Source organism: Pituophis catenifer, unplaced genomic scaffold (assembly GCF_029215685.1).
Source record: "Pituophis catenifer annectens isolate HBS135680 unplaced genomic scaffold, rPitCat1.0.hap2 SCAF_6, whole genome shotgun sequence".
NCBI lineage: Eukaryota > Metazoa > Chordata > Lepidosauria > Squamata > Colubridae > Pituophis > Pituophis catenifer.
In genome coordinates this window covers 91210464-91222612 of record NW_027256886.1, presented here as the reverse complement: position 1 = coordinate 91222612, position 12149 = coordinate 91210464, and the positions used below count along the sequence as shown (strand labels likewise).

The 12149-nt window shown below is 43.1% G+C and overlaps 1 protein-coding gene across 3 annotated transcripts in view; it reads left to right on the top strand.

The window, feature by feature from the left end:
- The window catches only part of VCL (vinculin), a 113497-nt gene that overhangs the window by 76760 nt on the left and 24588 nt on the right, over positions 1-12149 (top strand). For all 3 annotated transcript variants that reach the window (XM_070945412.1, XM_070945414.1, XM_070945413.1), the window contains exons 13-16: positions 4427-4555; positions 8489-8638; positions 9329-9437; positions 11610-11912. In XM_070945412.1, the coding sequence (XP_070801513.1) occupies positions 4427-4555; positions 8489-8638; positions 9329-9437; positions 11610-11912 (691 nt within the window). The remainder of the gene's footprint in view (positions 1-4426; positions 4556-8488; positions 8639-9328; positions 9438-11609; positions 11913-12149) is intronic.

The following is a 12149-nucleotide window of genomic DNA, read 5'->3' as shown; positions in this document are numbered from 1 at the left end:
TCCTCCTCCTCCTCCTCCTCCTCCTCCTCCTCCTTCTTCTTCTTCTTCTTCTCCTCCTCCTCCTCCTCCTCCTCCTCCTCCTCCTCCTCCTCCTCCTCCTCCTCCATAAATTGATTAAAAAATTAAATTAAAATTATTATTATTCTATAAGAAGAACTGGGAAAAAAAATCACAAAATATCGCGACCTGGCCATCAAAACTATACTGCTATGGATGAAGCATGTAACAGTGATACCCATTGTCATCGGGGCACTTGATACCATGTTCCCGAATTTTACAAAATACATCAAGAAATTGCAGCTTCCTGCAATAACACCAGCGGAACTGCAAAAAACTGCGCTACTCAGAACATCATATATTTTAAGAAGATACTTGGTTGATACCTAGGACGCTGGCAGCAACCCGTATCAGCCATTAGCACCAGTCAATCATATTTGTGACACATTTATAAATGTTCAGTTGACTTGAGTTTCATGTTTAATGAATAAAAGTGATGATGATGATGATGATGATGATGATGATGATGATAACAGTAATGGATGCGGTGGCTCAATGGCTAAGATGCTAAGCTTGTCGATCAAAAGGTCAGCAGTTCAGTGGTTTGAATTCCTAGTGCTGCGTAACGGGGTGAGCTCTCGTGACTTGTCCCAGCTTCTGCCAACCTAGCAGTTCGAAAGCACGTAAAAAATGCAAGTAGAAAAATAGGGACCACCTTTGGTGGGAAGGTAACAGCGTTCCGTGCACCTTTGGTGCTGAGTCATGCCGGCCACATGACCACAGAGAGGTCTTCGGACAGCGCTGGCTCTTCAGCTTTGTAACTGAGATAGGCACCGCCCCCTAGAGTTGGGAACGACTAGCACATATGTGCTAATGAAATGAAACCTTTACCTTTACTCATAGGAGGGGGGCACGATGGCTCTGCCTGTCCTTCTCCTCCAATAACATTGGAAAAGGGGGGGGGGGAAGAGTTCTTGTCCTGCCTTAGCCTTACTTGAGTAACCTTGGGCCAGTCACTTTCTCTCAGCCCAACCCACCTCACAGGGTTTTTGTTGTGCGGAAAATAAGAGGAGGAAGGTATGTTGGATATTTTTGCTACATTTACTAATAAATTAATTGATTGATTGACCACCCATCAAAATAATAATGGTGAGATACAAATAAATAAATAAAAATCCTATAAAAAATCCTTAAGGCTTAACAAGTTGACAAGTCAACACAGTATCTGACATTCCTTGAGACGTATAGTCCAGGATTGCCTACATTATCTACCTTAATACTCATAATTTCTGATTAAAGATGGAACGTTAGAGGAAGCTGGTAGCACCTTCACTGTATCTAGCAGATCCCACTTCCCGGTTTGCTAAAAAAATTGTTGTTCCCCCCCCCCCTTCTTCTCCTCTTCCATTTCCTCAGCAGGGTTTGAACCAGTCTGGGATTAATCTCTGTCCTATCTTTTAACTCTATTCAGAAAATTAGGCAAGGCCTTAGGATGGGTTCTGGCCAAAAGGCCAGATTTGCATCTGAAACTGGTTTCTAGAAAGAAGCAGGGGAAGCCTGGCAGATGGGGACAACATATTTAAAAATACAATATGATTTAATATCAGCTTAATATTGTTTACATCAATGCAGGTTAGCTTACTTTTTTTTTTTAAATTTGATTTATATGCCGCCCTTCTCCGAAGACTCAGGGCAGCTTACAATGCGCTAAGCAATAGCCTTCATTCTTTTGTATATTTATACAAAGTCAGCTTATTGCCCCCACAAACTGGGTCCTCAATTTACCTACCTTAGAAAGGATGGAAGGCTGAGTCAACCTTGAGCCTTGGCGAGATTCGAACCTGCAGTAATTGCAGGCAGCTGTTCTTAATAACAGGGTGCTTTAGACCACTGTACTACTTAAAATAATATAATTACTTTGTGTGTGTGTGTGTATGTTTAAGTCAGGGGTTAGCAACCTGAGGCTCTGGAGCCGCATGTAGCTCTTTCACCCCTCTGCTGTGGCTCCCTGCCATTCAAAATATGCGTCACAACTGCCAATGTGCGACACCCACCAGCACATGATTTATTGAACTTTTCAACCCCCGGTAGGCCAACCATGGATAAATCCAAAAAAAGAAAAGTTTCAGAAGAAAACAGAACGTTTAATTCAACTACATATGCTAGTTTTGTGGCTGCTCGAGAAATAGTCAGGCACGAGAAGGGTTTTGTGGCTCCCGGTGTTTTCTTTTCTGTGGGAAACGGGTCCAAATGGCTCTTCGAGTGTTTAAGGTTGCAGACCCCTGGTTTAAGTAATCTCATTGTGTATCAGATTAAAATGTGGGGATTTCTTGTGGAGGACATTCCCTAGGAACGTGATGGCGAACCTATGGCACGCATGCCAGAGGTGGCACGCAGAATCCTCTATGTGGGCACACGCATCGGCCAGCTGATCTTTGCGCGCGCCAGAAAGCTAGAAACCCAAAGACCGCCAGCCAGCTGGTCTTTGGGTTTCCAGCGCATGCGAAGACCAGCACGCATGCACGCACCGAAAACCTTACACCAGCTGGTCGGCACACACATGCATACCAGCCAGCTGGTTTTCGGGTTTCTGGTGCTCCAGCGTGCGCAGCGCGCATTCAGGTTTGGGCACTCAGTGCCGAAAAGGTTCGCCATCACTGCCCTATGGCAACATTTCCTGACTATTTTAAGATGCGTGGACTTCAACTCCCAGAATAGGCTGGGATATTCTAGGAGTTGAAGTCCACACATCTTAAAATGGCTAAGGTTGAAAACAGGGTGGATTTGATTTAAATCGAGTTGATTTAAATCACAATTTAAATCATGATTTAAATCACTAGTAAAAAGGCTTGATTTAAATCAACTCGATTTAAAATAAGTTTTTTAAAGAGCAACTGTCATCTCTGCTACTCCTTTGACCCACTGTTGACTCACCGATAGTCCCAGTGTTGCAGAATATACAGCCTCATGCTACATAACTAAGCTCCATTTCATGCTGAATAAACTACATTATTTATGTATCTTAAATAGAAAACTATCTTACGATAGATTTTTACCCCAAAAGTTTTTTATTAAAATAAATTTGATAAAAATAAAAAAAAATCAATTTAAATCAAAAAAATCCGATTAAATCAAAAAAATCTGATTTTTTTGATTTTTTTAAAAAAAATCATTGATTTTTATCCACCCTGGTTGAAAAACACCGCTGTAGGGTTTAGGATAGCCAAGCACTCCTAGCCCGTAGTTACGCACTTCTGCTGGAAACCCTGGTTTTTCTAGCTCTGTTGAATATGGGCAGTTTGTAGGAGGCTTTCATTTGAGTTCCCATTTGCAGTGGTTGCAAAGTTGCGTGAAAGCCCCTTGCTCAAGAGGGGGAAGTTGGGGTTGTGGGGGACCTAACTGGATGACTCCACCCTTCTTTCTCACGAGGATGCAGCCCATCTTGGTAGAATCCTTTAATGGGCCCCAATCACATCAAAACAGAACATTGGAGTTGGAAGGAACCTTGAAGGTTGTCCAATCTGGACAGCCATCTGTTTGAAATGATTTGGGGTCTTCTGCTCGAGCAGAGGGTTGGACTAGAAGGCCTCCAAGGTCCCTTCCAACTCTGATGTTCTATGTTCTTCTTAAAAGCCTCCCGTGTTGGAGCACCCACAATTTCTGAAGGCAAGCTGTTCCACTGGTTGGTTGTCCTCACTTTCAGGAAGTTTCTCCTTAGTTCTAGATTGCTTCTGTCCTTGGTAATTTTCCATCCGTTGCTTCTTGTCCTGCCTTCAGAGGCTTTGGAGAATAGAGAAGACTCCCCCTTCTTTGTGACAGACCCTCTGTTAAGGATATTGTTGTTGTGTTACCAACCAGCAGAGTGTAGAGCACAGAGAAACGTTGCTGAGAGCAATGAATAAGAGATGTGGAAATTGGTTTATCAAAAGTTTACTTTATAGTGAAAAAACAATCTCATAGTCTTTAAATCAGTCCAAGTCTTTGCCAGTTAAATCAGTCCAGCGATACAAAAATCTTCTTACCACACAAACAGTAGTTGGTTAGAATAACAAACTCACTCTGGTTCACAAACCACAATGGTAGCAGATCCATCCAACCGATGATAGCATAATGGATAGCAACTCCACACACAATGGTAGCATATCATCAACTGAATACGTTACAGTACCTTTCTTAAATACGTTTACAACCAGTAATTATCTAATTACAGCATGACTCAGCATTACAATGAATCAGCAGGAAAACTTTAAAGTCACACAATACATATCCATATTAAAGTCACAGAACACATATATTGCCTGGACAACTTGTTAGGCTCAAACCGTATCCTAACACCTTCAAATATTGGAACATTGCTATCATGTCATCCCTAGTCCTTCTTTTTCATTAGATACATCTCTCAATGTGAAATGTCTTAATTCTTGTTAAGGATCTTAAATCAAGGATGCAAGAAGCTATGACCCAGGAAGTGTCGGAAGTGTTCAGTGACACCACGACCCCAATTAAGCTGTTGGCAGTAGCAGCCACTGCTCCTCCAGATGCACCCAACAGGGATGAGGTGAGTGTCCAGCAGAAATTTTGATTTCCGCCCTTCCAGACTGCCTTGCTGTCAAATGGTACAACTATGGTTGTTTTGAAGATGCCAGCCTTTGAGGATTCTATATCAATCAATTAACGGGATTTTTTTCTTCTTCCAATAATACTTCATTTCTGAGTCCAACATTTTATTTCTTTAAAATTAAGTCAACTTTTGTAAATATGGTTATATGTAATTTGATTGGACAGGACAAAGTCAGTGGCCTTCAAAGTTAGGTTTGTATCAGGTGCAAGAAGTTACGGGCCAAGGCGGTTCAAATGAATACAGGTTTAATGCATGCTAACACTTTCAAGAAGAATCTGAACTACTAATGGTAGTTAAACTAAGCGCTCCATGGCTTAGGGCCGGGGTACTTACGGGACCGCCTTCTGCCACCAATAGCCTCCCACCGGCCAGTTCGCTCCCACAGAGAGGGCCTCCTCAGGGTGCCGTCGGCCAGACAATGTCGACTGGCGACCCCCAGGGGGAGAGCCTTCTCTGTGGGGGCACATACCCTCTAGAACAATCTATCCCCAGAGATACGAGTGATCTCCGACCTCCGGACTTTTCGTCGGGCCCTAAAAACCTATTTTTTTCAGTTAGCCAGGCTGTCCTGATTTTACGGTTGGTTTTAAAATTTGATATGGATTTTAATTGAAAAGTTTTAAATTAAGGGCCAAATTTATTTAATTATTTTAAATCTATTTTTAACTTTTGTGTATAAATGTTTTTATCTTGGCTGTTCACCGCCCTGAGTCCAAAAGGAGAAGGGCGGTATAGAAATCTGAAAAATAAATAAAATAAATAAATAATGGTCAAAGCAAATTGGTGGTTAAGAGTCAAAGGAATTCAAGGGAGGGCTGGACTTAAATCCCTTGTGGGTACAAAGGGACTCAAGAATGATGACGCGCTTGACTCCTCCTTCATGCTCAGCCTGGTTGCCTCCTACAATTTTGGAGCTAAGCAATATGTTGGATTCCCCAGTTCTCTGCACCCCTAAATCTAGGGCCAAGCTCTCCATATTTCCATTTCTCCTCCATGTTATGCTCAACTTTGGAAGTACTTCCAATTGAGGTGGAAAGACTTCATCTCTTGGGAGGCTCACCTCCTCGCCTCTGGTGAGAAGAGGGCTTGTGGTGTATTTCCAGCTTGGGATTCCTGCTGTAGAAACAGCAGACAAGGATCCTGTGGTTAACTAAGTCCAACCCAACACTGAGCTGTTGACACTAAGATGCTTCTTCCTTACATAAACCAGCAGCACTCGCTGAGCAGTCCTGAAGGCATTTCTTCAGCTTTTAAGCAGAATGGCTATGGAGATTCTCAGTCTCCATAGACTGTCATAGTTGTCCAAAAGATGCTTTTTCAAGAGGCAACTGGACTTTCTTAGTTTTTCTTTTCGTTTCTCATCCAAGAAGCTTCTTCAGCTCTGGCTGGATGGTGGGGAATGGAAGGATTTATATCGGGGTGAAATTTACTTACCTTCCTTACCGGTTTGCCAATCTGAGCGCCTCTTCGTCTGTGCATGCATAAAGCCTTCTGCGCATGCGCAGAGGCTTAAAATGTCGCAAAAAAGTGATGTCATGACATTCACGAGGGTGGGTGGAGCCTCCCGCAGCCACCGCTACAGGTTCGCCCAAGCCAGATGGAACTGGCTGGATTTCACCCGATTTATACTCCTTGCAGACAGCTGGTCCTTTGCATCCTTTTAGAGGGTCGTTGAGGCCACCTGGAGGTTTATCTGTGTCCTCAGGGTCACCTGAGTGGTGCAAATGGGTGTGGAGCCTTCTTGGAACTGTTGAAAGGATTGTGTGGTAGACTGGAGATAGATGATGTCGTATCCCTCCCCTTCTGTTGAGAGGGGGCTGTTCAATTTTGACATAGATGGCCTATGAACACCCCTCTCTCAACAGAGGAGGAGGGATACGACATCATCTGTCTCCGGTCTTCAGCAGTCCCAAGAAGGCTCCACACCCATTTGTACCACTCAGGTTTGGTTTGGTTTAGTTTAGTTTAGTTTAGTTTAGTTTAGTTTAGTTTAGTTTAGTTTAGTTTAGTTTAGTTTAGTTTAGTTTAGTGACCCTAATGAGACAGATAAACCTCCCAAGTGACTCTCTGAAAGAATGCAAATGACCAGCTGTCTGCAAGGAGCATAAATCCTTCCATTCCCCACCATCCAGTCAGAGCTGAAGAAGCTTCTTGGATGAGAAGCGAAACGTCTTCAAAGAAAAAACAAGAGAGTCCAGTTGCCTCTTGAAAAAGCATCTTTGGGACTTTTAAGCAGATGCATGTTGGATTGCCAACATGATTGCCAACGTCCGATGACGGATATGGCACAAGAAGAAGCAGAAGAAGCAGAAGCAGCCTCTCATCCTGCTCTGCTGTGTGAACAAAATGCAAAGAGGGTTGATGCTGCATGCAAGCAAGAGGCAGCAATGGCTGCAAAAATGAATTGTGGTTTAGCTGGACTTCTGACCAGTCACTTAGTGATCTTTCAAAGGTTTTTTTTTTAAATTTGATTTATATGCCACCCTTCTCCGGAGACTCAGGGCGGCTTACAATGCGTTAAGCAGTAGCCTACATACTTTTGTACGTTTATACAAAGTCAGCTTATTGCCCCCACAAACTGGGTCCTCAATTTACGTACCTTAGAAAGGATGGAAGGCTGAGTCAACCTTGAGCCTGGTGAGATTCGAACTTACAGTAATTGCAGACAGCTGGTGTTAATCACAATGCTATCAGTCTGCTGAGCCACCAGGCCCTTCAAGTTATGACAAACACCCTCAAAGCTACTTATGACCCATTTCTGAAGTCCCAATTCTTCCCCCACGGCCATGAGATCACATTTAGGGCCCTCAGCAACTGACCCACATTTATTGTCATTTGGAATGTCCAACTGTTCATTGTAAATGGAATAAACATTTACAATGTGTTTTTCTCTGGAAACTGGCATTTACTTCCAGTTTCCAGCAAAAACTGCCCTTACCGAACAATGGGTTTGCTTAATAAAAATGTCAAAACAATCAGATTCGGTCATGGGATAACCTGCTTTACAATCATCATGACTTACAACCATAATTGCCAGGCTCAATTATGGTCATAAGTCAAGGACCAACATACATGTTGATTGACTCTGTGAGAACTACTCCAAGATTCCGTTTTTGTTCCTGTTTCAGGGCATTAGCTTTGGTGATCAGTTAACCGAGTGAGCTTTCTCTATTTTTTTTTCTAGTTTATTGTTTAATTAAACAAACTACCTTATAAAAAAAAGGGGATGCGGTGGCTCAGTGGCTAAGACGCTGAGCTTGTCAATCGAAAGGTTGGCAGTTCAGCGGTTCGAATCCTTAGTGCGCATAACAGGGTGAGCTCCCGTTCCTTGTCCCAGCTTCTGCCAACCTAGCAGTTCGAAAGCAGGGAAAAAATGCAAGTAGAAAAATAGGGACCACCTTTGGTGGGCAGGTAAGAGTCTTCCGTGCACCTTTGGCGTTGAGTCATGCCAGCCACATGACCACGGAGATGTCTTCGGACAGCGCTGGCTCTTCGGCTTTGAAACGGAGATGAGCACCGCCCCCTAGAGTCGGGAACGACTAGCACACATGTGCGAGGGGAACCTTTACCTTTACCTTATAAAAATACGAAAGTAAGATGTTTAAAAGGACCAGACCGTCCTCTTTGTGGTGCTTATTTCTCCATGAATCAATTCACGTGACTATAGTCCTTCTTCTGCTTTAATAGACTAAGCGATGATTCTCGTAAAAGAATAATATTTCAGGGTTTCCACTGAATGAGCCTTTGATGAATCTCTGAAATATTCTTGATAAAGCCAAGGTTGAGTGGGTTTCTGTAAGTTGGCCCTGGCTCAGTTTAAACTCTTTGAGCCCCTTTCCGTTTGTTAAAGGGTTCCACTTAACCTTTCAGGTCTTTGAAGAAAGGGCAGCCAACTTCGAGAATCACGCAGCGAGGCTGGGGGCGACTGCAGAGAAGGCGGCTGCCGTTGGGACAGCCAACAAAAGTACCGTGGAAGGCATCCAAGCTACCGTGAAGTCAGCAAGAGAACTGACGCCTCAGGTGGGCCTTCTCTCTCTGTTTCTCTCTGTTTCTTTCTTTCTTTGATTCTGTCTCCCTTTCTTTTTTCTTTCTTTCTCTGACTCTCTCTCTCTCTCTTTTTCCCTTCCTTTCATCCAACCCTTTCCTTCCTTCCTCTCTCCTTCCCTCTCTCCCGTCTCTGTTTTTCTCTCTTTCTTTCTCTCTCTTTCACTTTCTCTTTCTTTCTTTCTTTCTTTCTTTCTTTCTTTCTTTCTTTCTTTCTTTCTTTCTTTCTTTCTTTCTTTCTTTCTTTCTCTCTCTCTCTCTCTCTCTCTCTCCCTTCCTTCCTTCCTTCCTTTCTTTCTCTCTTTGATTCCCTTCTTTCCACCCAACCCCTTCCTTCCTTCCTCTCTCCCTCTCTCCCGTCTCTGTTTCTCTCTTCCTTCCTTCCTTCCTTCCTTCCTTCCTTCCTTCCTTCCTTCCTTCCTTCCTTCCTTCCTTCCTTCTTTTCTCTCTCTCTCTCTCTCTCTCTCTCTCTCTCTCTGATTCCCTTCCTTCCACCCAACTCCTTCCTTCCTTCCTCCATTCCTCCCTCCCTCCCTCCCTCTCTCTCTCTCTCTCTCTCTCTCTCTCTCTCTCTTTCTTTCTCTGACTTCCAGTTTATTAAGGCTGACAAAGAAAATTCCAGGAGACCTGCTTATTGTCCTTCCTGAGATACCTTTCTATCTGCAGGTGGTGTCTGCTGCTCGCATCCTCTTAAGGAACCCTGGAAATCAAGCCGCTTATGAACATTTTGAGACCATGAAGAACCAATGGATCGATAATGTGGAAAAAATGACAGGTGAGATAAAGGGCCCTTGCAATTATTTTCAGCCATGTTGGTGGTGATTACTCTGTAATGATAACGGGCGAGATGTTGAAAGAAAAAGAGGATTATTAGATGTTTCTTACTTTACACAAAGGAAAGGAAGAAGAAACGAGTGCTGGGGATCAGAACAGGCTGGTGTTTTAGACAAGTTATATCATATACTAGCTGATAACTTGGCATTGCCTAGGTATTTATTTATCCCAATCCTGTATTAGACAGGAAGAGCAACTTCACCCTGAGCCCTGATTTCAACGAGAATTAAATTAGTTAAAAATGTTTTCCTGCTGCCCCCTTCTTGTTTTGCTAACTGATCCATGATAATTTGGTATGCTTTTTTCTGATCTTGATTTAGAAGTGGCTTCTTGTCCGTGATATATGCACTAAGGTGTTCGACGTTGTAGTTCTTTTATCATATGTAATCTGTGTGACGTACATCGTGTTGGCCTCGTAGTGGTGCAGGCAGGCCGAACTGCAGTAATGTTTGATTGATCATGGCCATACATTTGTCCTCAAGAATATTCAAAGCCAAATGTAATTTCTAATGTTGGATTTTTCCCCTTACTAGAGGGAGCCCCCTTGTGGAATACTGTGAAGCCATTACCATGGCAACTCTACTGTGCTGCACAGTAGAAGCCATTTTAAGGCACAACAGGCTGTATCTTAACAGAATACACATCCCAAGAGCGCTAGGGGTGTCTTACCCCCACATTAATTTTTTCCAGAGAGTAAGTCATCTGTGTATCAAGTTTGGTTGAAATTGCTCAAGGCATTCCAGAGTTATGCTGGAACATACAAACACATACACACAAAGCCATTTTCTAAGAATCCTGTAGCTGGACTCTCAAAACATCTTGCCAAAAAGAAGTTCCTTGTGAATAGCCAGTTGGCCAAATATTATTTTATGCTAGTGTAGCCTAAGTCACGCAATTAAGCAAAAAATACAGTCTCTTTTCTGCCTTTCAAAATTCCATCCAAACTCTCTCCATGGTCCAGGATTATTTTTTATTAAACTAGTTTTGAGGGATTCTAGCTTTTTTCTTCTCTGAAAATAAACATAACGTACTCCTAATTGAACCACTCGTGAAACCCATTTAATAATGGAGGGTATTATATAGTAGTGACCAAAATTGTGGAAACCATTTGGGGAAAAAGTATTTGCTAAAACTAGCTTATAACATCACTTTTTTTTGGAGTTGTACCATAAAATTATATATCAATGGAAAGATTATTTAATCAAGAATGTAATGCAATACCTTTTATGAAGGGTTTGCTATTAGAATAGCAGTTACAGTATAAAGAAGAAAAGTGAAACACTTAGAAAAAATGAGATATGCAAAAATGATCCCCATGTCAGTTAATACTTTGTTGGGTAACCTTTAGCATGAATTACGGCCTTACAATGTCTTCCCATGGAGTGAACCAAGTCTTTTAGTTCTGCAGCTGTTATCATGTGAAACCAAGATTGAATGATAGCTTCTATTAACTGGGTTTTATTGCTGGGTTGCTTCTGACTAACAAGTTTCTTTAGTCGGCTCCATCGATTTTCAATTGGGTTAAGGTTCCAAGCAGTGGAATAGGATTATCTTGAAACTCAAAAAAAAAAAAAAAAAAAAGTGGTGTTATTAGCCATCAAACCTCAAAAATACATTTTTCGCAAAAGGTTTTCACAATTCTGGCTACTACTGTAGACTTTTAGGCAGTGGTGAAATCCACTTAACTTCGCTACCGTTTTGGGTGCACCCCTGTGTGGGAGCATGCACATGCTATGCTCGTGCGCGCATCTTCTGCTCATTCGCAAATGGTTAAAAAACAGCACGTAATGATGTCCCGGCAGGTGGGCGGAGCCTCCTGCCACCGGTGCTACCAGTTCGGCGAGCCAGATAGAACCGGGGGAATTTCGCCGCTGCTTTTAGGAATATTAGGATGGAGGATATTATATAACTTTTTAAGATTCGTGGATTTCAACTCCCAGAATTCCCCAGACAGCCAACCTGGCTGGGGAACTCTGGGAGTTGAAGTTCACGAGTCTTAAAGTTGTCCAGCTTGGACATCCCTGGTCTAACCTGTTGAGCCACATGATGAGTTCGGTCTTGAGCACGCCTCGGGTTATGTAAAGAGGTAACTTTTTTAAATTTTCCATTCCAGGCTTGGTAGATGAAGCCATTGACACCAAATCTCTCTTGGATGCCTCTGAGGAAGCCATTAAAAAAGACCTGGACAAATGTAAAGTGGCGATGGCCAACGTTCAACCTCAGATGCTGGTAGCGGGAGCCACTAGCATTGCCCGACGAGCTAACCGTATCCTGCTGGTGGCAAAGAAAGAGGTGGAAAACTCCGAAGATCCTAAATTCCGTGAAGCGATTAAAGCCGCCTCGGATGACCTGAGCAAGACCATTTCGCCGATGGTGATGGATGCAAAAGCCGTGGCAGGGAACATTTCTGACCCTGGTGAGTGGTTCACCAGGCTGTCTCAAACTTCTGTCCTTTGAAGTTGGTTCAGTGGTGGGAGTCAATTTTTTTTTTACTACCGGTTCTGTGGGCGTGGCTTGGTAGGCGTGGTGTGGCTTGGTGGGTGTGGCTTGGGCATGGCAAGGGAAGGATACTGCAAAATCTCCATTCCCACCCCACTCCAGGGGAAGGATACTGCAAAATCCCCATTCCCTCCCCACTCCTGGGGGAAAGATA